Below are 27,951 nucleotides of genomic sequence, written 5' to 3'. Positions count from 1 at the left end.
AGTTTCACCTGCTGTCTTGCTGACTCTCTCAGGAAATCCGTAGCGAGACATAATTCCCCCATGGACGCCAGGATGACGTCCCTGTTGCCCCGGAGTCGATGTCCCGCTCCAGACGGTCCAACCGGGCTTGAAGCTTATCAGCTACTTCTGTGGAGGCAATGCCCACTGCCATCTGGGCTGAAGCAGACGAATACGCCTTCTTGAGTGTTGAATCCACTCTCCTATCCAGCAAAACTTGGAGGTTTGACCCGTCTTCGATAGGCACGACAGTGCGACGGGAGAGCTTTCAGATGGCCAAATCCACCTTGGGCAGAGGACCCCAGCGATCCAGCTGGGAGGAATCAATTGGATATACTGCTTTGAAAGCCCTGGTGGTGACATAAGCTTCCTCCGGCTGCTTCCACTCTTGTTCCATTAAACTGGCTATGGAGGCGTCCACTTGAAAAACCCTCCGCTTTTCAGAGGTGGACGCAGAGGCTTCCCCCTCGCCAATCTGGTCCCACGACCAGATGGCCTTCAGCAGATTGTTAGTCTTCTCACGATGAAAAAAAATGGGTCTGCTGGAACAGGAGGACTGGTCGTCTGATGATATGGACTCATCCTCCACCTGGAGGCACTCCAGGGAGGGCAGCGAAACAGAACGCCTCTCACGCACTGTTTCTTGGTGAGCTGAGCCAGTGATGTACGGATATCCTTTAAGGAATCATCCTGCAAAAACAAGGATACTTAGAAGCCAGAGGGGACCCTACCCCTTTTAGCGGCTAACGTACTCACCATGTACTCCTTGACCTATGCTACCATATCACTGGTAACGGGTTCCTCCCGCAGAGGTCCCCTGCATTGCTGGCAGCGTGACCAGTCATAGCCTAGAGGCAAAAAATGACATTCAGGATACTCCCACCATTGGGAGAATTAGCAGACGAAAAAGACCGCACCTACTATCAGGTAGTAGAACATCACATTCAATACAAGCCAGATGTCTCCTTTTGAAGACTTCATCCGTCTCACTTGTTCCCCGGGAGGGGTGGAAGACGAAGACATGACAAAGAACTAGCTTTCAGCGATACCTAAGCATAGGCTACGGAACATAAAGGAGTACATTCAAGGAACCATATAAGGAGACTCACCCAGCTTCAGTCAGACAACTTACCAAACTTCAGTCGAGTTTGCACTAGAACAAGTGTAGATGAAGCAATAACACGAGCCACAACACGGAACCAGCTAGTGGTTTAAACTAGCAGGCAATGAGGGAAGCAGCCATGCCCCTGTTTACAGCCATGTATCCGGAAAGGGGCGTGGCTTAACAAAAAAATATGTGAGCTCCGTTCCTTGCCCTCCTGAGAGCACTCTCAGGCCTTAGGAGTTGCTCCCTCCCTAGCCAACAGACCCTTGGCACATACCTTGCCTCTATAGCCGCACTGCACCGCTGTCTGCGTGGTCCCGGAGCGGCGGATGCCGAAACCGGAAGTGCCGGTGTCACCTCTATGAGCGTCCGGCCAGGAACCTCCTAGACAGAGAAGGTTCCGCGAAACCGGAAGTTCCCCTTCCTGGAGCTGTGCATACACGCCAGCGGTGCGCGGCTCCACAAAGCCCAAACAAGACGGGACTGCCGGGGATACATGAGGCAAACATTGTGGGAGGGAGGCAGGGATATATAAAGAGATAAAGGAGCCTTTAAACTTACCCCTCTTCTCCCTGCAGGACTGACACAGAAGTCCAGCAGGCCAGAGTGCTTCACTGAAGATGATTTGAACAGGTGAGAACCTGCAACTTACAACTTCTTCCTTCTTTCTCTTTAGGAGGACACAGAGTCCTCGCCACCTGTCCAATCCTTTACACGGGACAGAAAAAAACACAGGGGGGAGGTATCTGTGCCCTCTTAAAGGGAACGAGCCATGTGAAATTAATACATGGCTAATTAAAACTCCGCCTGTCCTACCAGCACACAGGGGCACGAAATACCCCACATTGTGCCGCTGGTAAGGACGACAGGGAAGGGCTCGTTCACATCTGCGTTGCCCTCTCCGTACTTGAGGTTTCCGTTTCCTGCCTAAAACAGAGGCAGGAGACGGAAACCTGCAGGAGTCTCTCTCACTCATTCATTTGAATGGGGGAGAGAGATGTCCGGCCATGAGCGGCGGTGAGCGTTTTGCGCTCTCCGCCGCGAAACCGGGTTTCTTAATCCGGACACAGAGTCGGACATGCAGTACTCTGTGTCCGGATAAAAAAAAAATCTGGTTTCGAGGCGGAGAGCCTAAAACGCTCACCGCCGCTCACGGCCGGACCCGGTCTATGGTTTCCGTCTTCTGGCATGCAGAAGACGAAAACCATAGAACGGAGACCCTGAACGCAGGTGTGAACCTAGCAGAAGCTGTATTTCAGTGAGCACCATGCAGTGCCTGAGATGCCGTTTGGTGGTGCAAAGGAACTAAACTTCTAGGTTTCCTTATAGATCAAAACTGATTGTTGGGAATCCCAGCAGCCAGACAACCTGTGATCAGTAACAGATGAACACCAGACGCTGGGAAAGAAGAAAAAACAACTCAGGCTTGCCTGAACCTGAAATTTTTGGAAAATTTGTAACAAACTTGTTTCATTCTAAAGTGGCCCAGTTATAGACCTCAGCAGTGACCCAGTGACCCAGTTCACAATAGTCCCACATTACCAATAGTCCATAATACAACAGTTTACACAATACAAGAGATTACTTTTTAGTTGCTAAACAAAATCTATCTTTGCAAAAACGTTGCTGGATTTTTTCTTTTATTGCCTTCGTTTTCAGTCCATATAGTATTGGATTGACAATTGGTGGCACTATGAAGGGTTGGATGGACATGACTACCCTTAAAGCATGGGGTACAATAGTGTGAATGAATCGATACAGCATCACCTCGAAAACAACGTTGGTGAAGAAGATCAGAAGAGATGTGATCTGCGGGGTGCAGGTCTGAATGGCTTTGGCTCGAGCTTCCTTGGATTTTGCACAGACCTTCAAAATTTCAATGTAAGATATAAGAGTAAGCAATGGCATCCCTATGCTGATCATAGTTGTGGCGATCATCCCATACACATTGTTCACCATGGTGTCCACACAAGAGAGTCTCACCACCGTCCAGTTGTCGCAATAAATTTTAGGGATCACATTGTCACAAAGAGGCAGCCGAACAGTAAGAATAACAAGGACCGTAATCATAGTGAGGCTATATATACAGGCAGCGGCTACTAGCTTATATGCAGTGCCCAGGGTCATGATATTAGGGTATCTCAGGGGGTTACAGATGCACACGTAGCGGTCCAAGGCCATTACAGCTAATATGGTGAACTCACAGGATGCATAAGTATTAATGCAAAAGTCTTGGATGATACAGGCCCCGTAGGAGATGCTCTGAGTCTTCGAGATTAGGTTTACGAACAGGCTCGGGTAGAAGGTGCTGCTCCCAAACATATCGTTGGTGCACAGGGCACATATGAAGACATACATTGGCTCATGTAAGCTTTTGTGGAGCACGATGGTGGAGATCACCATATAGTTACACGTGACGATCACCAGGAAGCCCAGGAACGTTATCACACCATACAGGTAGCTTATATTCGAGAGGTCACCAAAAGCCAGGCTCATGTGAGAGGGATTGGAGTGGGTGGAATTTATCATTGGACTTCTTTTCAGAGTTGCTTTCTAAATTATGGGAAAAAAAATCACTTTATTAATAAAAAAAATTGTTAACTTTTTAAGATTTCTGCTTGCTGTTGAAATGGGCAGAGTAGAAGACACGGATGGTCGACAGTAGAGGATCGACGCAGCACAAACACAAAGGTTGGTGAAAAACAAGAACCCCTGACAAACAGGCAAAGCAAAAAAATAAGGTTATATATATATATATATATATATATATATATATATATATATATATATATATATATATATATCAAATAAATACAAAAAATATATGTCATTATTCATTCATGAACCAGTTACAATGTAATTAAACATAAATAAATAAATAAATAAATCTCCTGACTGCTGTTGTCTTACATTTACCTTGCTCAGTTACTATTTCATATCACATATTTTCTCCTGGTTGTGTGTATTGCAGCCTTCACCACCAGGTACATTCAGCCTCTCTCCGTCCTTGCTGATACTCTGCAGCTTTTGCATCGCGTACATGTCGGCCCTGAGACGGAATTTTATACCAACATCTATTACTCTGGACCAATAAAATTGCTACAAATCTTAAAAAAGTAACTGGTGGTAAAAAAAATTCTGAAATACTCCGGGGAGCTTCCAGCAGGTGATACATCCAGAATGTGACATGTCTGAATACACATCATAAATGAGCAGTCACATCTCCAGAGGGAAATCTCTCTGGGATTACTGCAGGATCTGTGGTTTGCAGTTAGCAACTTCATTTACTTCTCCTTACCTTATCTTAACATAGTGTATAGCATTGTCAGGGTTCCCAGGACTATATACCTATAATACATAGTGTATGACACTGTCAGGGCTCCTAGGAACCTATCTATAATACATAGTGTATGACACTGTCAGGGCTCCTAGGAACCTATCTATAATACATAGTGTATGACACTGTCAGGGCTCCTAGGAACCTATCTATAATACATAGTGTATGACACTGTCAGGGCTCCTAGGAACCTATCTATAATACATAGTGTATGACACTGTCAGGGCTCCTAGGAACCTATCTATAATACATAGTGTATGACACTGTCAGGACTCCTAGGAACCTATCTATAATACATAGTGTATGACACTGTCAGGACACCTAGGAACCTATCTATAATACATAGTGTATGACACTGTCAGGGCTCCTAGGAACCTATCTATAATACATAGTGTATGACACTGTCAGGGCTCCTAGGAACCTATCTATAATACATAGTGTATGACACTGTCAGGACTCCTAGGAACCTATCTATAATACATAGTGTATGACACTGTCAGGACTCCTAGGAACCTATCTATAATACATAGTGTATGACACTGTCAGGACTCCTAGGAACCTATCTATAATACATAGTGTATGACACTGTCAGGACACCTAGGAACCTATCTATAATACATAGTGTATGACACTGTCAGGACTCCTAGGAACCTATCTATAATACATAGTGTATGACACTGTCAGGACACCTAGGAACCTATCTATAATACATAGTGTAGAACACTGTCAGGGCCCCTAGGAACCTATCTATAATACATAGTGTATGACACTGTCAGGGCCCCTAGGAACCTATCTATAATACATAGTGTATGACACTGTCAGGGCCCCTAGGAACCTATCTATAATACATAGTGTATGACACTGTCAGGGCTCCTAGGAACCTATCTATAATACATAGTGTATGACACTGTCAGGACTCCTAGGAACCTATCTATAATACATAGTGTATAACACTGTCAGGACTCCTAGGAACCTATCTATAATACATAGTGTATGACACTGTCAGGGCTCCTAGGACTATATATATCTATAATACATAGTGTATAACACTGTCAGGCCTCCTAGGACTATATATATCTATAATACATAGTGTATGACACTGTCAGGGCTCCTAGGACTATATATATCTATAATACATAGTGTATGACACTGTCAGGGCTCCTAGGAACCTTTCTATTCAATTTATAGCTCTTTAAGGCAAACACAGTCAAAGTCTCGTCAAAATGAATGTGACGTATGTCTATTGAAAAACATATATCAATCAGTAGGTACGAGCTAACACTGTGCTGACACTCAATTTTTCTGCATTTTAACACTTAAAATACTCTATAAATTACCCCTTTTGGGGAGAAATGGTGATTTCCCTTGATCTTGTAAACACTTTGTGGTTATATTGCAAAAATCATTGGTTTGGTGGAAATATTAGCACGTTTTTTATTACATTCTCTGAGAGACAAATTTGTGTATGTTAGCCTAGTTGAAAACTAGGAAGAATTGACTTTCCCCCCAAAAAAAAGCCTCCAAAATTTAACCCTTCATAGGAACACAACACCACTCCAACATTGACTTAGTATTGAAAGAAGCAATAGCGGGCTTTATTTTATTTTCTCAATATTATGGCAGTGGCAGACTGTTAAGTGATTGACTTCATAAAAAAAGTCACCAAAAATTGCCACTATATGACAGCTGATGAAGCAGCAATAAGTGGCCATTACAAGATCGGAAGACAAATGTGTGACAAACTATTAGCAGGCCTGACCTGCCAGGCTAAGAAACAAGGACTATACAGTGAAATGGAAAGGATTGTAATGGCCATGAGAACAGCACTTGGGAGCCGCAATAGAATCTGGATTATCCTGCTTGTTATCCCTTTATGGGAGCCTGTGCCACATCAGCATCATGCTGGCGGGGTGACAATTTACAGAATTCAAAGGAAAATTTGTGGCGCAGCATCTGTGTATTCTCCATTTTGAAAAGTAATAAATGATTGAATGTGCAAAATAAGATGAGGCCTGGTCCTTAAGGAGTTACTAGCCACATGTGATCCCATTCTGCTGAATACTCACTCCTTGTATTTCTGGTTCTGATCGGCTGCCATATACAGGAGGAAACGTATAATTATGTAACCTGAGCATCCGATACAACTGGTTTCCTCTGGCCATACAACCAGACGTCGTCTACACACAGTAGACATGTTATGTGATACCTGGAACAGATTTCCATTACTGACGCTTGAAGTTCTGTCTATTAACTTCAGGAATTGACCATTTTCCCTGGAAACATCTCGGCTTTCTCATCACAATTTTTCTTTCTCTCTTTCTCTCTTTTTCTTTATATTGTATCTTCCATAAGGTCATAATAGACTTTTGGCGACATTTTAACTTTAGTTTTGTTTCTTTGTTGTTCTTTTTGCAGATTTCCCTTGTACCTGATACATACACCCAGATTACATGAGGAATATAGCAGAATGGACTACACAATAAAGCTGATATGGCTCCTCTAGGACCCAGCAGATTAAATAGTCCCCAGCCCCTGGCAATGGTGAAACTACGGAGCTTGAAGAGGAGTCACATCATTGAGGACTGAGTAATAAACCTTTCTCTAGGCCATCAGTAGCTGTTACTCTCTGCTTACATATATATGTCTTTGCAAAGTTAAGAGTGGACCGTGAGGGCGTATGTGGTCATTGGCCTGTTCAGAAGAAGTTAAAGGGGTTGTCCCATTATGGACACTTATTCCATATCCACAGGACAGAAGATGAGTGTCCAATCAATGGGGGTCTGATTACTAGATCTGTACATTTAAAGGGATTCTACCACTAAAACACATTTTTTTCTAGTTAACACGTCGGAATAGCCTTTAGAAAGGCTATTAGTCTCTTACCTTTGGATGGGCTCTCCGCCGCGCCGTTCGTTCAAAATACCGGTTTGTACTGGTATGCTAATGAGTTCTCTCGCAGCGATGGGGGCGTCCCCATTGCAGCTCGAAAACCGACCGCAGCGCCGCCTCTCTGGTCTTCGGTGTCCTCCCCTTGCTTCTTCAGCGTCTGTCAGACGCCTGCGCAGTACGCTCTGTTCGGCGAAGATTGCCGAACGTACTGCGCATGCGCGAAATTGCGGTGCCCGCACTATGGCTGGGACCGCAATTTTGCACATGCGCAGTACGTTCGGCAATCTTCGCCGAACAGAGCGTACTGCGCAGGCGTCCAACAGTACGCTGAAGAAGCAAGGGGAGGACACCGAAGACCAGAGAGGCGGCGCTGCGGTCGGTTTTCGAGCTGCAATGGGGACGCGCCCATCGCTGCAAGAGAACTAATTAGCATACCGGTACAAACCGGTATTTTGAACGAACGGCGCGGCGGAGAGCACTTCCACAGGTAAGAGACGAATAGCCTTTTTAAAGGCTATTCCGACGTGGTAACTAGAAAAAAATGTGTTTTAGTGGTAGAATCCCTTTAAGCGTGGACCGTGAGGGCGTATATGGTCATTGGCCTGTTCGGAAGAAGTTAGAGGGGTTGTCCCATTATGGACACTTATTCCATATCCAATCAATGGGGGTCTGATTACCAGATCTGTAAATTTAATCTACTACTACTACTTCCTCCCTAATCAGTTCTCTCCCCCACAGGTGTTCTATGGGATTCAGGGCTGGACTCATTGCTGCCACTTTACAAGTCTCCAGGGCTTTCTCTCACCACCATTTTCTAGTGCTGACCTGAAGTGTGTTTTGGGTCCTTGTCCTGCTGGAAGAGCCCTGACCTCTGAGGGAGACCCGGCTTTCTCACACTGGGCCCTACATGATGCTGTACAATGTGTTGGTCGTCTTCAGACTTCATAATGCCATGCACACGGCCAAGCAGTTCAGTGCCAGAGGCAGCAAAGCAACCCCAAACCATCAGGGACCTCCGCCATGTCTGACTGTAGGGGGCGTCTTCTTCTCTTTGAAGGCCTCTTTTTTCCTGTAATCTCTATGTTGAGGCCTTCTCCTACTTTTGTCTCCTCTGACCAGAGAACATTCTTCCAGAACGGTTTTGGCTTTCTCAGGTAAGATTTGGCAAACTCCAGCCTGGCTTCTGTCTGTGGGTAAGAAGTGGGGTCTTCCTGGGTCTCCTACCATACAGTCCCTTCTCATTCAGACGCTGACGCTGGATAGTACGGGGTGACACTGTTGTACCCTCGGACTGCAGGGCAGCTTGGACTTGTTTGGATGTTAGTCGAGGTTCTTTATCCGCCATCCGCACAATCTTGCGGTGAAATCTCTCGTCAATGTTTCTTCTCCGTCCACATCTCGGGAGGTTAGCCACAGGGCCATGGGCTTTACACTTCTTACTGACACTGCGCACGGTAGACACAGGAACATTCAGGTCTTTGGAGATGGACTTGTAGCCTTGAGATTGCTCACGCTTCCTCACAATTTTGCTTCTCAAGTCCTCAGACAGTTCTTTGGTCTTTCTTTTCTCCATGCTCAATGTGGTCACACAAGGACACAGGGCAGAGGTGGAGTCAACTTTAATCCATTTCAACTGGCTGCAAGTGTGATTTAGTTATTGCCACCACCTGTTAGGTGCCTCAGGTATGTAACAGGTGCTGTTAATTACACAAATTAGAGAAGCATCACATGATTTGTCAAACAGTGCCAATACTTTTGTCCACCCCCTTTTTATGTTTGCTGTGGAATTATATCCAATTTGGCTTTTTGACAATTCTTTTTGTGGTTTTCCATTGAAGACAAAATAAATGAAGAAAATACCAAAGAATTTGTGATTGTAATCATTATCTGGAAGAAAGCGAGTATTATCTGACAGAATTGCAGGGGGGCCAATACTTTTGATCAACACTGTACGAAGCCATTTTCACTCCACTGGGGATTATGGGAAATATGCAAATCTGTTTTCCAGGAAATTATTATTTCCTAATTATTATTCTAATTAGGAAAACAGTGCCTCTGCTTGCTGTCCTTTAGGGAAAGCCCCAATAAACATCATGCATGACTTTTTCAACAAGCCTAGGCAATGGCATGGCCATTGTTTCTCCCACTACTGCTGTTTATGCATAAACACCCACCGTTGCAAAAACAATGGATTATTCTGATACCAATATGAATGCAAAAACACCCCACAGACATCTATCACCAAAAAGGGAAAAATTTTGTAGCGATAGTAAAAGCCGTAAGTTATTGTCACCGGTTTTTCAGCAAAAATACCCATAGTGATAATTTTTTAACCAAATTTTTCAAATTGTAAAAAAAAAAAAAAAAAAATCTGCCAGAGCTGTGTGATAACAAACAGGCTGGATGTTACGACCAGCTATCATCCGTGTACCAATATCCATATGTATTGCCATTTCTAAGGCTGTGTGGAGCTATGAAGGAGTTAATTGGAGTCTACGGAGCCTTCACAGGGTCACACTAGGCTTTTCTAAAAAAAATTTGACTTTGCATTCAGACCAAATTATTCAGGCTGAAATTAATCTTCAGCCCAAATCTGTTGAATCGGAAACTCAATGGATTTTGAAACGTCCCATCTAAGGTTGAGCGATTGGGATCGGAAAAGATCGGATCCCGATTGGTGATCGAGTAAATTTCATGATTGCGAATGGGTTCCGATCCCGCCTAAAAAAGATTGAGAACAGAATTTTGATACTGATCACACAACCCTTACCTGCAACTTAACTGTAACTTACCTGCACAGAAGTGCTGCCGCTCCCCGGAGCTCCAGGCCGTTGTTCTCGGTCCTCTCCTCTCTCATTGAGAGGCCACCAGAGCGCTATGCACATCCCCGCCTGCATAGGCTAGTGTTACTGATGCTGGGAGTAGGTGGGGCTTATTGACGCTTAGGAGAGTGTGGGCGGGTACAGGGCAGGGGAACGTGAGTGATTCTCTAGGGAGGCGGGGGCAGGTACGGAGCTCTGCTGGCATCTGAATGAGAGTGGAGAGAAACAGACAGAGAACGACGACACGGAGCTCCAGGAAGCGGCGTACAGACTGGGAGGGGAGGCGGCAGCGGTTCTGTGCAGGTAACCGGACAGCATGGGGGACTAAGTAGTAGGCAGATTTTCTAATCACTACACAGCATGGAGTCCAAAAATTGAAGCCATCAAGCCTTGAAGCCTTCAATTTTTGGACTCCACACTGTGTAGTGAATAGGATTGTTTTTAAAATCCGATTTTCGGTCAATTAAAAATCCCACTGACTTGGATTAGGATCGGAGTTGGGATTGGGATTGGATGGAAAATGATCGGAAATCGGATCCTGAAATCTCAAGATCGGCTCAACCCTAATCCCCTCATCTCTAGGTAGAGACAATAGAAGAGGCAACAACTCCAACTAAGGTGATACCAATTATAACTTGGACTGAGGCCAGAGAGCCAACATTTTGGCAAACCTTTTAGAAAGCGAGTTTGGCTCGAGCTCACCTTGACCTTGTATAAAGTATCATCGATAGAACTGTAAGGAAACATCTTCCCGTCGCTCCCATCGGACAGATTCCCCGGACACTCCCTCCTGTCTATTTTCAGACGGTTCTTACATCAGCTTTCATTGTCGCTGTTTATTCTCATCCAAATTCCTTATAGTCTTGTAAGGTATAAATACCTGCAGAAGGAGCGTGCTCCGGGGAGAGAGGAGCGTCTTCTCACTCTGCAAAGCCATCGCCGCAGCTGGTAAGAGAAAAACTTTCTTCATATTACCTGACTAAAGATTTTTATTTTTCTCATTAAATTCATTTTACAATTTCTTTTAAATTTTTTACAGAAATTAAGTAACAGAACCTTTGTAGTCACCTCCAGCTTCTGATCAGGACACTTGCCCTCACTGACTCCATGACTGTGATCTTATTTCTCTAAGGTTATGTTTCTGGTCCTCTGTGGTCCCGGTTGGTCAGAGGCTGCAGACCCTGCCATGTGTACCGGCCAGGTCAGGTCTTCAGAGCAGTGTGTGGTGTAGGACGGTCCCAGTAGACCTGACAGACACACAATGGGCTCTGCTGCCTCTGATGTCGCAGGGACCACAGCTGCAATCTCACAGCAATAAGATCACACCCAGAGAGCGGGTGCTGGCACCTTGTATCATTAGGAGACTGACTAGAAGTGATTGACCTCTACCTGCCGAAACACAAACAGGCCCAGACAGGTCACCTGACTCCTTCCCAGACCCTTTGTGTAACCCTACAATTTGCAACTTGCTGCAGCTGCTCCTACATTATGTGCATGCAAAGCTTTTAAAGTAGACCTGTCACCAGGTTTGGGGCCCCTAAATTGGCAGAGAGAACTTGTGATGCTCTAGTTGAGGACCCCAAACCTGGTGACCTCAGTCCCTTCTGTGCTGGCAGTTTTAGTCTAGAGAAGAGGAGATCTGCACCCGTCCATCAGCTCCTGGGGAAACAGACAGACAGGCCTGAGGTCAGCGGGTGCGGGGCCCTAAATACAGCAGCCTAAGGGAATGTAGGGAATGAGAGAGCCCAATACCTGGTGAGAGATTCTCTAGAAGATTGTACACTAAGTCCTTATTACACTGCATCATGGGCTATAGAGCACAAGAAAGTGACTGCACCAGCAGAATAGTGAGCGCAGCTCTGGAGTATAATACAGGATAAGTAATGTAATTTATGTACACAGTGACTGTACCAGCAGAATAGTGAGCGCAGCTCTGGAGTATAATACAGGATAAGTAATGTAATGTATGTACACAGTGACTGTACCAGCAGAATAGTGAGTGCAGCTCTGGAGTATAATACAGGATAAGTAATGTAATGTATGTACACAGTGACTGCACCAGCAGAATAGTGAGCGCAGCTCTGGAGTGTAATACAGGATAAGTAATGTAATGTATGTACACAGTGACTGTACCAGCAGAATAGTGAGCGCAGCTCTGGAGTATAATACAGGATAAGTAATGTAATGTATGTACACAGTGACTGTACCAGCAGAATAGTGAGCGCAGCTCTGGAGTATAATACAGGATAAGTAATGTAATGTATGTACACAGTGACTGTACCAGCAGAATAGTGAGCGCAGCTCTGGGGTATAATACAGGATAAGTAATGTAATGTATGTACACAGTGACTGTACCAGCAGAATAGTGAGCGCAGCTCTGGAGTATAATACAGGATAAGTAATGTAATGTATGTACACAGTGACTGCACCAGCAGAATAGTGAGCGCAGCTCTGGAGTATAATACAGGATAATTAATGTAATGTATGTACTCAGTGACTGCACCAGCAGAATAGTGAGCGCAGCTCTGGAGTATAATACAGGATAAGTAATGTAATGTATGTACACAGTGACTGTACCAGCAGAATAGTGAGCGCAGCTCTGGAGTATAATACAGGATAAGTAATGTAATGTATGTACACAGTGACTGTACCAGCAGAATAGTGAGCGCAGCTCTGGAGTATAATACAGGATAAGTAATGTAATGTATGTACACAGTGACTGCACCAGCAGAATAGTGTGTGCAGCTCTGGAGTATAATACAGGATAAGTAATGTATGTACACAGTGACTGCACCAGCAGAATAGTGAGCGCAGCTCTGGAGTATAATACAGGATAAGTAATGTAATGTATGTTCTCAGTGACTGTACCAGCAGAATAGTGAGCGCAGCTCTGGAGTATAATACAGGATAAGTAATGTAATGTATGTACACAGTGACTGTACCAGCAGAATAGTGAGCACAGCTCTGGAGTATAATACAGGATAAGTAATGTAATGTATGTACACAGTGACTGTACCAGCAGAATAGTGAGCACAGCTCTGGAGTATAATACAGGATAAGTAATGTAATGTATGTACACAGTGACTGCACCAGCAGAATAGTGAGCGCAGCTCTGGAGTATAATACAGGATAAGTAATGTATGTACACAGTGACTGCACCAGCAGAATAGTGAGCGCAGCTCTGGAGTATAATACAGGATAAGTAATGTAATGTATGTACTCAGTGACTGTACCAGCAGAATAGTGAGCGCAGCTCTGGAGTATAATACAGGATAAGTAATGTAATGTATGTACACAGTGACTGTACCAGCAGAATAGTGAGCGCAGCTCTGGAGTATAATACAGGATAAGTAATGTAATGTATGTACACAGTGACTGTACCAGCAGAATAGTGAGCACAGCTCTGGAGTATAATACAGGATAAGTAATGTAATGTATGTACACAGTGACTGTACCAGCAGAATAGTGAGCGCAGCTCTGGAGTATAATACAGGATAAGTAATGTAATGTATGTACACAATGACTGCACCAGCAGAATAGTGAGCGCAGCTCTGGGGTATAATACAGGATAAGTAATGTAATGTATGTACACAGTGACTGTACCAGCAGAATAGTGAGCGCAGCTCTGGAGTATAATACAGGATAAGTAATGTAATGTATGTACTCAGTGACTGTACCAGCAGAATAGTGAGCGCAGCTCTGGAGTATAATACAGGATAAGTAATGTAATGTATGTACACAGTGACTGTACCAGCAGAATAGTGAGCGCAGCTCTGGAGTATAATACAGGATAAGTAATGTAATGTATGTACACAGTGACTGTACCAGCAGAATAGTGAGCGCAGCTGTGGAGTATAATACAGGATAAGTAATGTAATGTATGTACACAGTGACTGCACCAGCAGAATAGTGAGCGCAGCTCTGGAGTATAATACAGGATAAGTAATGTATGTACACAGTGACTGCACCAGCAGAATAGTGAGCGCAGCTCTGGAGTATAATACAGGATAAGTAATGTAATGTATGTACACAGTGACTGTACCAGCAGAATAGTGAGCACAGCTCTGGAGTATAATACAGGATAAGTAATGTATGTACACAGTGACTGTACCAGCAGAATAGTGAGCACAGCTCTGGAGTATAATACAGGATAAGTAATGTAATGTATGTACACAGTGACTGCACCAGCAGAATAGTGAGCGCAGCTCTGGAGTATAATACAGGATAAGTAATGTAATGTATGTACACAGTGACTGCACCAGCAGAATAGTGAGCGCAGCTCTGGAGTATACAGGATAAGTAATGTAATGTATGTACACAGTGACTGCATCAGCAGAATAATGAGCGCAGCTCTGGAGTATAAAACAATGTAAATAAAGATCAGTACAGGATATTTATGTGGAAGAAATAACATTGTATATCTTGAATTATAGGACCGTACTCATGATGGAAAATGCCTCCTACTTTCACCCCCAGTTACTGGTGCTCAGCTTTGGAGACGTGTCTTCAATGAGGTATCTCTATGGCGTATTAGCATTACTCTGTTACATTCTGATCATCTTTAACAATGGGGTGATCATTATCACAGTCGCCATGCACAAGACCCTACAGGAGCCCATGTACATCTTCATCTCTGCACTTTCTATTAACAGCATATATGGAAGTTCAGCTTTTTACCCTGGTTTTATTAGAAATCTGTTTTTGGATGTCTACACGATCTCCTACAGTGCCTGCATACTACAGATATTCTGTATCTATGTCTATGTCAACTTTGAGATGGCAGCCTTGACTGTCATGGCCTTTGACCGTTATGTGTGCATCTGTAACCCTCTGAGATACCACATCATCATGTCCACATCCATGGTCTACAAGCTCCTCGCTGCCGCCTGTTGTTACTCAGTGGTCATTCAGTTCATACACACCATGATCACAATAAGTCTCCCGTTGTGTGGTAAGGTCTTAATGAAGATCTACTGTGACAACTGGTCGGTGGTGAGACTTTCCTGCATTGACATAACTTTTAACAATATCTTTGGCCTGATCGTCACTTTCTGCAAGGAGGTCACCATGTTGTGTCTTATATTATTTTCCTATATCTCTATCCTACGAGTATGTTCTAAATCTTCCCAGGCGATCTTCTCCAAGGCGGGGAACACCTGCTCTCCTCAACTCATAACCACACTCAACTTTGTGATTGACATTCTCTTTGAGGTTTTATTTTACCGCTACTTCTCCTCAAGTGTTCCTTACGAGGTGAGAACGTTCATGTCGGTGTATGGACTGGTGGTGCCATTCGTCTTCAATCCTCTCATCTATGGCCTGAAGATGACCAAAATGCGTATTAAAATTTTTAAGCTATTTCAGCGGAACAGAATAAATAATGGCCAGTGATTCCTAGACCAATGGTCTCCAACCTGTGAGGATGTCCTGGTATGTCCTAATAGCTGGTGGATGTCAGGGCATGCTGGGAGTTAGTTGATTGGGCTAAATGATTGACTTCAATTCTTCCATTCAAATTGCAAGTTGATTCTACATTTTTAGCTACGGGCATGGCCAGAAAACCCCAAGTGACCGAAGCCCCGTTCACCCGCCTTACTTCAGTCTTACCTGAAAAATCATGTGGCCATTCAGTACTATGGGTGGCCTTGGACAAGTAGCTATAGGACATCATCTATAGTGTTCTTTGACACTTATGTATGAGCCAACGGCGGTCTGGGCATTGCTGTGGAAGACATATTTGATCTGCTATGCTGTATGAACAAGTATTTTATATTTATATATGTCTGAATAAAGTTTTTATAACTTAACCTTCAGAGTGCTGAAATGCTTCCTGATAACCAGCCATGATGTCCTTATTGTGGTTGGAGTATCTTCTCATACATGTAGTGTCCTCCTGATAACCAGCCATGATGTCCTTATTGTGGTCAGGTTATCTTCTCATACATGTAGTGTCCTCCTGATAACCAGCCATGATGTCCTTATTGTGGTCAGGTTATCTTCTCATACATGTAGTGTCCTCCTGATAACCCGCCATGATGTCCTTATTGTGGTCAGGTTATCTTCTCATACATATAGTGTCCTCCTGATAACCAGCCATGATGTCCTTATAGTGGTCGGGTTATCTTCTCATACATGTAGTGTCCTCCTGATAACCAGTCATGATGTCCTTATTGTGGTCGGGTTATCTTCTCATACATATAGTGTCCTCCTGATAACCAGCCATGATGTCCTTATAGTGGTCGGGTTATCTTCTCATACATGTAGTGTCCTCCTGATAACCAGTCATGATGTCCTTATTGTGGTCGGGTTATCTTCTCATGCATGTACTGTCCTCCTGATAACCAGCCATGATGTCCTTTTTTTTTTTTTTTTAATGTAGATTGTGAGCCCCACATAGAGCTCACAATGTACATTTTTCCCTATCAGTATGTCTTTGGAATATGGGATGGAAATCCATGCAAACACGGGGAGAACATACAAAATCCTTGCAGATGGTTTTATGCCCTTGGCGGGATTTGAACACCAGGACTCCAGTGCTGCAAGGCTGCAGTGCTAACCACTGAGCCACCATGTGGCCCCCCCATGATGTCCTTTTTGTGGTCGGGTTATCTTCTCATACATATAGTGTCCCCTCCTCATATCCAGCCATGATGTCCTTGTGGTCGGGTTATCTTCTCATACATGTAGTGTCCTCCTGATAACCAGCCATGATGTCCTTGTTGTGGTCAGGTTATATTCACATACATGTAGTGTCCTCTTGATAACCAGCCATCATGTCCTTATTGTGGTCAGGTCATCTTTTCATACATGTAGTGTCCTCCTGATAACCAGGCATGATGTCCTTATTGTGGTCAGGTTATCTTCTCATACATGTAGTGTCCCCTCCTGATAACCAGCCATGATGTCCTTATTGTGGTCGGGTTATCTTCTCATACATGTAGTGTCCTCCTGATAACCAGCCATGATGTCCTTATTGTGGTCAGGTTATCTTCTCATACATGTAGTGTCCTCCTAATAAACAGCCATGATGTCCTTATTGTGGGCAGGTTATCTTCTCATACATGTAGTGTCCTCCTGATAACCAGCCAGGATGTTCTTATTGTGTCCAAGTTATCTTCTCATACATGTCGTGTCCTCCTGATAACCAGCCATGATGTCCTTATAGTGGTCGGGTTATCTTCTCATACATGTAGTGTCCTCCTGATAACCAGCCATGATGTCCTTGTTGTGGTCGGGTTATCTTCTCATACATGTAGTGTCCTCCTGATAACCAGCCATGATGTCCTTATTGTGGTCAAGTTATCTTCTCATACATGTAGTGTCCCCTCCTGATAACCAGCCATGATGTCCTTGTTGTGGTCAGGTTATCTTCTCATACATGTAGTGTCCTCCTGATAACCAGCCATGATGTCTTTATTGTGGTCAGGTTATCTTCTCATACATGTAGTGTCCTCCTGATAACCAGCCATGATGTCCTTATTGTGGTCGGGTTATCTTCTCATACATGTAGTGTCCTCCTGACAACCAGCCATGATGTCCTTATTGTGGTCAGGTTATCTTCTCATACATGTAGTGTCCTCCTGATAACCAGCAATGATATCCTTATTGTGGTCAGGTTATCTTCTCATACATGTAGTGTCCTCCTGATAACCAGGCATGATGTCTTTATTGTGGTCAGGTTATCTTCTCATACATGTAGTGTCCTCCTGATAACCAGGCATGATGTCTTTATTGTGGTCAGGTTATCTTCTCATACATGTAGTGTCCTCCTGATAACCAGCCATGATGTCCTTATTGTGGTCAGGTTATCTTCTCATACATGTAGTGTCCTCCTGATAACCAGCCATGATGTCTTTATTGTGGTCAGGTTATCTTCTCATACATGTAGTGTCCTCCTGATAACCAGGCATGATGTCTTTATTGTGGTCAGGTTATCTTCTCATACATGTAGTGTCCTCCTGATAACCAGCCATGATTTCCTTATTGTGGTCAGGTTATCTTCTCATACATGTAGTGTCCTCCTGATAACCAGCCATGATGTCCTTATTGTGGTCGGGTTATCTTCTCATGCATGTAGTGTCCTCCTGATAACCAGCCATGATGTCCTTATAGTGTGTCGGGTTATCTTCTCATACATGCATACCTCCCAACCGTCCTGATTTCCGCGGGACATTCATGAATTCGGTGTCCTGTCCCGCAGTCCCGGTCGGCCTCATGTTGTGGAAACGCAGTGTATTTTGTTGCAGATTCTCTGCCTTTTTTCAGCCAAAGTCAGGAGAGGACTTAACAGGAGGGAATCGTCTAAGTACTTACCTATATTTCCCATTCCTTTTTTAGCCGCTCCTGAATTGGGCTCAAAAAACTGAAATTTTGCAACTAGGGGCCTCAACCTTAAGGAGTCAGTTAAAAAATGGCAATGGCTGCCAGTCATCATAATCCTAAAGAACACACTTCCTGCTTCCGTGGAGTCACATGATGTATTACATGAACCTAGCTCCTAGGAGGCCAGAATACAGGGCTCTGCGGCTTAGAGTGGTGTGGATCAGTGTCTTATTTTTTCTGCATCAACCCCCAGACCTCAACTTACCTTGGGCTTCCTTACATATGACACGTTCCGCTGTGTTAGTTTCCAATCTCCTGAACTACATTTGTAGCGCCCCACAGAGTGGGTCACTACAAATGTCATCTTATGTGATCTATACTGTGTACTGTGAAGGTATAGTGAGATCCAGTCAACCTGTTAGCATACACAAAGTTCCACAGCCATTATCTCTTTAAGAAAAGGGGTGGAGCTACAGACTGGAAGAGGGTCTCTCTCTTTTTCAGTTCCAGTTCAGAGGGTGCAGGTGTGTAGGAGAGAGCAGAGGTGTGTGGAGGTGCAGGGTATGCTGCAGCCTCATGGTGTGATAGCACAGGAGGCCGGAGACCTGCAGAGGTGAGATGAGACCTCACAGGCACGGAGCTGCAGTTATAGGACCATCAATTCCTAACTAGTGTGTGAAACACTTAGAATATTGAGAGACTCACTGGACCCAGGCCTAGTGAATGCAGTATTCCTGGAGGCTCAGTAACATACAGAGTTGGGGTGAGTGTATCCAGCATCCCAAAGAACTCGCGTTACCTGCTGTCCAGAAGGGGGATCTACCCAGTTGTAATTAACCTTTGAGCTCCTGGAACCCAGGACCAGAGGAAATCTATTAGAGAGTTTGAGCAGCAATGGAAGGCTGAATCATACTGGTGGTAAAAGGGAAGAATGGCATCTCACTATACTGGAGCAGGGTGACTCGTCCTGTAACATCTGTTATCTCCTGCTGACTACAGAAGTAAACTGTAAGTGTTTGGTTAACCCCTGTCTGGACTGTATTCTTTCATCGATCCTCTGTTACTCCTCCTGGAAATCATCCCTTCCTCACCTATATCATCTGGCCCTGGGACCTGCCCTGGTTGGGGAGGGTATAACATCTGGCACTGCATCACCACCTATTCCCAGAGGCCCTATCTACAGTGCCCGGCTTCACCTCAAGCCGAAACCCCAACTGGCGTCACGACAAACTTTTATTTTTCTTTATTTTTCTTTAATCCATTTTTGCTTAAAACTCCCCTTTTTCAAGGCGCTGCCGCCCCCGGTGTCGGGCCTGCTCGCACCGTGAATCTACATAGGCCGAGCCGGGGCGACTCACCTTTTTGGCGTCACGAACAGGATAGCGAAAGTGCCCAAAACTTTTATTTTTGTTCAAAAAGACTGTTGCATTTTTCAAAATTTTCCCTGCTTTCCAAAATAGCAATGAACAGCAGTTGTATGATTCAAGTTACACTGAGCTGCAGGGTTGGTGTCTCTTTCTTGCAAGCCACACTGAGTGCAGAACATGTGACATGCCTGTGCAAGGAGCAGTGAAAGATACAGATTGCATCATCCCCAATTGCAGTCTACCCCTGCCAACTGTAGAAGTCTCTGTAGCAGCCAGACCAGCATCCATCCATCCATCCATCCGGATCAACGCTTCACAGTATCAAGTCCGGTGAGTGTGGCCTTGCTGGGGTTAACAAGGGGGGGGGGTGATGTATCAAGTAAGTGGATCCTCATCTTCATCCCCAGGCCCCTCTGATTCCCCCATAGACTCTAACCGTAGTCATAACCAAGTAACTATGGCACCTATATTACCGCTAACAATGCCATACATTCCAGGTGCAGCCTGGCTGCCCCAGTATACAGGCGAGTCCCATAGCCTCAGAGACTTTAAAGAAAAGCTGAGTAGCCTGTTTGACCTATACCCTATGACAGAGGAGCAAAAGGTCGCAATATTAATAAGTCAACTTGGTGGTGCAGCACAAAGGGAAGTTAAATCCTGGCCATTGAATGATAAAAGATCTGTAAAGGACATTTTTACCAAACTCAGGATCACCTTTGACACCCGCACCACATCAGAGATAAAGATGCGGTTTTTCAGCTGTAAGCAACAACCGCAGGACACTGTGAGAGATTTTGCCCTTAATCTGCAAGAAGCCTTGTGGGTTATTAAACAAGTAGATCCAGATAGTATTCAGGATGAGGACAGGATGCTAAAAGAACAGTTTGTAGAAGGCCTATTGTCAGAATCCGGTAAGGCCCAACTGCGCATGATGGCCCTGCAGAATCCTGATATGAGCTTTATTGAATTCAAGGACAGATCCATCCGTATCCTGAGGACAGTATCTATCCATGCGGACAGACGGAGGAGCAACAAGTTGCTCTCCACAGGCAGAGCCTGTGGAGAGCAACTTCAGCCTCCACAGCCCTGCAAATGCTGCACCTTTTCCATCTACTGTACAGTGTGCACAGATCCAATCTGATGATGCTGCAGAGCTGCGGTTACAAATGACTGAGCTAACTAAACATGTAGCTGCATTAACCAAAACTGTTCAAGATCTCCAAGTTTCGTCTCCAGCAAAGATCCAGCTTGCTTCCAGCCCAGAGGATCTACCTTGGAGACGTTCAAGAAGAACATTGTTTCCTCAACAGCGACTGACGCGCAACGGCAGGAGGACCACTGACAAGTTTGACCCCTCTGGCCGACCCATCTGCAGACGGTGTGATAAGGTTGGTCATGTTGAGAGAGAGTGTCCTTTAAATGGGCAACTCCTGGAGTAGAGGACCAACCTTCAGGAGTAAGACGATTTGGTCCAACTAGCTGGAAAAGCAGGTATGTAGGTGGACGTCCTATAATTCCAGTTACAATTGATGGTGTCCCTTTCACAGCGCTACTGGACACTGGTTCACAGGTAACCACTATTCCTCAGACTTTGTTTCGCAGGTACTGGACTGATGCTGATATTACCCAGCATCCAAATGGGGACTTAGTACTAATTGCTAGTAATGGTCAGCCCCTGTCCCAGGTGGGATATAAAGAGGTCACCCTGAGAGTAGGTGGCACGGATCTTAAATCCCAAGGTCTAATAATTGTTGATGTGGATGAAGGGGAATTTGCTAATGTGTTAACATTGGGGACTAATGTGTTGAAGAATTGTCTAGATGAGGTAATTGCCATCTTACAGGACGCATTGAGATCTACCCCCTACCAAGAAAGATATGCTCTGAATAAGGAGATTAAAGCCCTTGTCCAGCGTCAACAAGTGGAGTTAGCAGGTGGAGAGATTGGCAGTGTGAGGGTAAGTGACCCCAATTCCATCATGCTTCCCCCCAGGAGTGAAATCATTGTCTGGTGCAGAGCAGCAATAGGCATCAAAGGGCAAGACTACCAGGCCCTGATGGAACCTGTCTATTCTGACTGTAGACCCACTGTTATGACAGCTAGAGGGATAGTTAATGTGAAGAAGGGCAGAGTACCAGTGCGCATATTGAACTGTGGGGAGGAGGAGGCTTGCTTACCCAGGTATGCCACAGTAGCTAAACTGTTCACTGTCAGTAACAATGACATCCAGCCAACAGAGCCCTTGACTTCCTCTGATCAGACAGATGTTAATGATTCCCCAAAACAGTTAGAGGACTGGTGTCAAGCAATACACATTGGCACTGACAGCACTCCTCAATACCAAAGGAATGGGGTTGTGCGGTTAGCACAAGAGTATGCAAGGGTATTCAGTAAGACTCCCTTGGACTTTGGGCAGGTGAAGGTAATACAACATACCATCCCCACAGGAGACAATCCACCAATTAAAGAAAGGTATAGGCCCATTCCACCCGCACATTATCAGTGTACTAAGGACATGATTAAGGACATGAAGAGTGCTGGGGTAATCAGGGAAAGCCATAGCCCCTGGGCAGCACCCTTAGTGTTAGTTCGCAAGAAAGATGGGACAATGCGCATGTGTGTGGATTATAGAAAAATTAATAATATCACGCACAAGGATGCTTACCCTTTGCCGCGCATAGAGGAGTCACTAGCAGCGCTCAGGACGGCTAAGTACTTTTCTACCCTGGACCTAACCAGCGGGTATTGGCAGGTTCCTGTAGCAGAGGCTGATAAGGAGAAGACTGCCTTTACGACTCCCATGGGTCTTTACGAATTTAATGTCATGCCCTTCGGCCTATGCAATGCGCCAGGAACCTTTCAAAGGCTGATGGAGTGCTGCCTAGGACACAAGAATTTTGAGACAGTCTTATTGTACCTAGACGATGTGATTGTTTATTCCGGAACATATGAGGATCACTTGCAACACCTGGCTGAAGTCTTTGAGGCCTTGTCCAACTTTGGCCTGAAGGTCAAGCCTTCCAAATGCCACCTCCTGAAACCAAAGGTACAGTACCTAGGACATGTGGTCAGTGCAGAAGGAGTTGCCCCAGACCCAGACAAGGTGACTGTGATCAAGGACTGGAAAGCCCCAACTACCATCAGAGAGATCCGCCAATTTCTAGGGTTAGTTGGCTACTACAGACGATTTATCAAGGACTTCACTACCCTAGCAGCCCCCTTGCAGGATCTCCTTGTCGGCCAATCCAACAAGTCTAAAGGCAAGAGCCCCCTAGTGGAGTGGAACCCCCAATTGGAAGACTCTTTCCAGAAGCTAAAGCAAGCCCTCACTGGAGAAGAGATCCTATCCTGACTACAGTCAGCCCTTCATACTGTACACAGATGCAAGCAACAATGGACTTGGAGCTGTCCTCTCTCAAGAACAGCAAGGCAAAGAGAAAGTCATTGCTTATGCAAGTAGGAAGCTTCGTCCTTCTGAGAGGAATCCAGTCAACTATAGCTCCTTCAAGTTGGAACTTCTAGCAATAGTATGGGCAGTGACAGAGAGGTTCAAGCATTACCTGGCTTCTTCAAGATTCACAATCTACACCGATAACAATCCCTTGACACACCTGGACACTGCTAAGCTTGGAGCTCTGGAGCAGAGATGGCTTGCCCGCCTATCCAATTTTGAATTTGTCATCAAGTACCGAGCTGGCAAGAAGAACCTGAATGCAGATGCCTTGTCCCGCATGCCAAACCCTCCTGATCCAGAGGAATCTGATGACTTAGAGGAGGTAGAAATGCCAGCCTTCTACAACAATCGAATGGTCCATAACTCTGGCTGTATGACTGGAAGAAGTCTAGCAACTCAAGAGATCTCCCTGAATCCATTACCTCATCATGGCTGGGCCGAAACACAAGAGAGTGATCCAGCTGTGCACCTTGTCAAAGAACTTCTTGGAGTAGAAAACACCTCTTTACCTGTGGATGCACCACCAGAAGCTCAACAGCTCTGGAAAGAGAGGAAGAAGCTCTTTGTTTTTGAAGGGAAGTTGGTTCGAAGAGCTATCAATCCAAGAACCCATGAACTACTTTGGCAGATCGTAGTACCCCAAAAGGACATACCTATGGTGCTAGGAGCTTATCACAACCAAGCAGAACACTTCGGGTGGAAAAAACTAGAAGTGGTGATCCGAGACCGTTTCTTCTGGACGGGTATGAGAAAATCCATTGAGCAGTGGTGCAGAGAATGTGGTACGTGCAATCTCAGGAGAAAAGACACTACTACTCAAAAGGCCCCCCTGCAACCTATCCAGACAAAGCAACCCTTGGAGATAGTGGCCTTAGACCACGTGCAGCTGACTCCCAGTAGATCGGGATACACCTATGCCCTTACCATTGTGGATCATTACTCCCGCTTCCTGGTCGTTGTTCCAGTTAAAGACCAGACTGCAAAAACAGCTGCAAAAGCATTCCAAGAGCATTTCTGTCGGCCCCATGGTTATCCTGACCAAGTCTTGACTGACAGAGGTCCAGCATTTGAAGCGGAGGTATTCAAAGAGTTCTGCTTCCTCTATGGATGTAAGAAGATCAGAACAACCCCATACCACCCTCAAGGGAACGGACTTTGTGAGAAAATGAATCACCTGGTCATCAGTTTGTTGCAGACCTTGCCTTTGGAAGAGAGAAACCAATGGCCTGAAAAATTGCCTGACTTAATTGAAATGTACAACCATGTCCCGACTAGCTCCACAGGGTATTCTCCAGCATACCTAATGCGTGCCAGACCAGGTAAACTTCCTATTGACTTGGAGATGGGAGTCCTAAATCCTGAGGAAGTGCCCAACTCACCTCATCTTGATTGGATTGCTGAAAGACAGTTGCAGTATACAAAGGTTCAGCAGTGTGTAGAGCAAAGCCTTGACCAAGCTAGGCAAAGACAAGAGAAAAGCTACAACCAACATGCCCCAGCTTCCCCTTTACCAGTTGGTGAGCAAGTATTGAAAAGAAAGAGAAGGCACCACAAACTAGATGATCAATGGGAATCTGAACCCTATACTGTCCAACCATCTAATAGCGATAACAGCAAAGTATGTAAGATTTCCAAAGATGGCGGAAAGACTTGTATAACTGTATCCAGAGACAATCTGAAACTATGTCCGTCTCAATTACGTGAGGAAGCAGGAAGCAAAGTGGAAGAAAATCCTCAACAATCAGGAAAATCTGAGACAGAAGTTCAGACCATACTTGGGCCGTTTCCTAGTTCTTGGCCGCAAATTGAAGGTGCTTTAGTAGTACCAGTAATGCTGTTCCCACAAACATCCTCTCAGGAGATAACGGATTCTCAAGAACAGCCAATCCCAGTTCCTGATGATGTACCAGCGCAAATTCCAGTAAGCCCGATTCCTAGTGAAAGTATGCCTACCGTTCCCCTGATGACTCCAGTAAGTAGGAGAAGACTGCCAGGAATCCCATTTTTGCGTAGATCTCAGCGCAATACACAGGGACAACTCCCCATACGTTACAGGGACAATAAGTAGAGGCATACTAACCCAATATGTTTACAGATAGTTGTGTTGTATTTGTATATGTTCAATTCAGTTTATGCAACGTTAAAGGTTTAATTTAAGTGCTGGCTCCCTAACGGATTGCACTAATAGGTGAGTCAGAAATACAAACTGTGCATTAATACTTACTCTCCTGAGCATGGCATTACCAAGAGAGAATGGACTAAAGGAATTGTGCCAGTGTTTAACATGTTTAGTTTTTCAGGGTTCCTGCCACAATAACTTTCTTGTGGTACTGAAACTTTTAAAACTTCCATTTGCCTACCAACCTCTTCAAGTGCATGGAATGCAATTTATGCAGGTGCACCAACGCTCCCGGGGGTTGGGGGATGTTTCAAATATGGCGGCCTGTCGGATAGGAGCCATCAAAACAGCCTGTGCAGTGAAGAATTTTGAATGTTCCAAAATACTCCGCAGCTGCACTCGGAGTTAAGGAGGTGGACTAAGCGGTTTGGGGCTGTAATCCGCAAGGAAAGCAACCGTGAATGTTGCTGGGTTGTAAGGAATACACAACCAGAGACTGTTACAGAAATTGTGTTTCCTTGAACATTTTTGTGACAGTTTAAAATGGTCTTAAATAAGTTGCACTTTTCTCCTTAGGGAATTTACTTACATATGAAGTTTACACTTGTATGTAATGTTCTTCAAACACTATGGTGTTCATGTTACCGTCTACCAACCCTCTTCTTAGTTCATCGGAAGGGTAGCCCGAGACGTGCTACTTTTAACAAGGGGGGAATGTAGCGCCCCACAGAGTGGGTCACTACAAATGTCATCTTATGTGATCTATACTGTGTACTGTGAAGGTATAGTGAGATCCAGTCAACCTGTCAGCATACACAAAGTTCTACAGCCATTATCTCTTTAAGAAAAGGGGTGGAGCTACAGACTGAAAGAGGGTCTCTCTTTTTTTCAGTTCCAGTTCAGAGTGTGCAGGAGTGTGTAGGAGAGAGGAGCAGGTGTGTGGAGGTGCAGTGTGTGCTGCAGCCTCATGGTGTGATAGAACAGGAGGCCGGAGACCTGCAGAGGTGAGACGAGACCTCACAGGCACGGAGCTGCAGTTATAGGACCATCAATTCCTAACTAGTGTGTGAAACACTTAGAATATTGAGAGACTCACTGGACCCAGGCCTAGTGAATGCAGTATTCCTGGAGGCTCAGTAACATACAGAGTTGGGGTGAGTGTCTGCATCCAGCATCCCAAAGAACTCGCGTTACCTGCTGTCCAGAAGGGGGATCTACCCAGTTGTAATTAACCTTTGAGCTCCTGGAACCCAGGACCAGAGGAAATCTATTAGAGAGTTTGAGCAGCAATGGAAGGCTGAATCATACTAGTGGTAAAAGGGAAGACTGGCATCTCACTATACTGGAGCAAGGTGACTCCTCCTGTAACATCTGTTATCTCCTGCTGACTACAGAAGTAAACTGTAAGTGTTTGGTTAACCCCTGTCTGGACTGTATTCTTTCATCGATCCTCTGTTACTCCTCCTGGAAATCATCCCTTCCTCACCTATATCATCTGGCCCTGGGACCTGCCCTGGTTGGGGAGGGTATAACATCTGGCACTGCATCACCACCTATTCCCAGAGGCCCTATCTACAGTGCCCGGCTTCACCTCAAGCCGAAACCCCAACTGGCGTCACGACAAACTTTTATTTTTCTTTATTTTTCTTTAATCCATTTTTGCTTAAAACTCCCCTTTTTCAAGGCGCTGCCGCCCCCGGTGTCGGGCCTGCTCGCACCGTGAATCTACATAGGCCGAGCCGGGGCGACTCACATTTCCCGTCAGTCTTCTCCGCCAACACAAGAGTTCTCCACCACATGTCCCTACAATTGAGTCCCCTGCCCACTCCACTGCTCATGCTCCAGAGATTCTGCCTTTCTTTGTGGCCGGCGCCTTGGTTGGAATAAATTAAAATAGTCACACCGGTGTTATAACGCATTAGTGGAACATTCTTGGAACACACCTATTGGCACCAAAAATGTGCAACTTTTTTAAATTTTCCGAATTGTTTACCACTTTTTTTTAAAAAAAGCAGAATGTGGTCCTGGATGGAGGGTCCTCAGTCCATTCACTATAACTCACATCAGAATCCTGGCGTGATGCCCTTCATAAAAGAAAGGAAAAGTATAACAGTTATTTTTTTTGCAAATTAGATTGTCAATACAGGAGATCTGTGGAGGCCATTAGTTTACATGTGGGAGCAGTGTGAGGGTCAATATATTACATGGGGCTACTACACTGCATGTGGGGGTCATTATACTATATTTGGTAGTAGTTATGGGACAATTACTGTATTTTTTGGACTATAAGACACACTTTTTTTTCCCCCAAATTTTGGAGGAAAATAAGGGTGTGTCTTATAGTCCGAATGTGGGGGGAGGAGCGGATTTGCAGCATGCCACGCTACTGCCACCGCTGGTTTTCTGCAGCGGCAGGAACGTGACAATCTGCAGGCCCGGTCTATTACAGCAGATGCCGGGGAGTGTCTTAGCTGCCGGGGCCTGCAGATTGCCACGCTCCTGCCGCTGAAGAAAACCA

General features: G+C 45.0%; 2 protein-coding genes across 2 annotated transcripts; one reads left to right on the top strand and one right to left on the bottom strand.

Moving 5' to 3' along the window:
- Positions 1-28: 28 nt before the first annotated feature.
- LOC142194194 (olfactory receptor 52E8-like) lies at positions 29-3,652 on the bottom strand. Its single transcript, XM_075263211.1, has 3 exons — positions 2,746-3,652; positions 1,685-1,831; positions 29-177 (listed from the first exon to the last, which is right to left on the bottom strand). The coding sequence occupies exons 1-3, from the start codon at positions 3,650-3,652 to the stop codon at positions 29-31; spliced, it is 1,203 nt and encodes a 400-aa protein (XP_075119312.1).
- Positions 3,653-11,093: 7,441 nt separating this feature from the next.
- Positions 11,094-15,562, top strand: LOC142194193 (olfactory receptor 51I2-like). The gene is made up of 2 exons (XM_075263210.1): positions 11,094-11,119; positions 14,605-15,562. Exon 2 carries the CDS (start codon positions 14,615-14,617, stop codon positions 15,560-15,562), a length of 948 nt encoding a protein of 315 aa, XP_075119311.1. The 5' UTR covers positions 11,094-11,119; positions 14,605-14,614.
- Positions 15,563-27,951: the final 12,389 nt, after the last annotated feature.

Source organism: Leptodactylus fuscus, chromosome 2 (assembly GCF_031893055.1).
Source record: "Leptodactylus fuscus isolate aLepFus1 chromosome 2, aLepFus1.hap2, whole genome shotgun sequence".
NCBI classification, from domain to species: Eukaryota; Metazoa; Chordata; class Amphibia; order Anura; family Leptodactylidae; genus Leptodactylus; species Leptodactylus fuscus.
The sequence above is the reverse complement of the archived record's forward strand: the minus strand, read 5'-3'. Positions and strand labels throughout refer to the sequence as shown.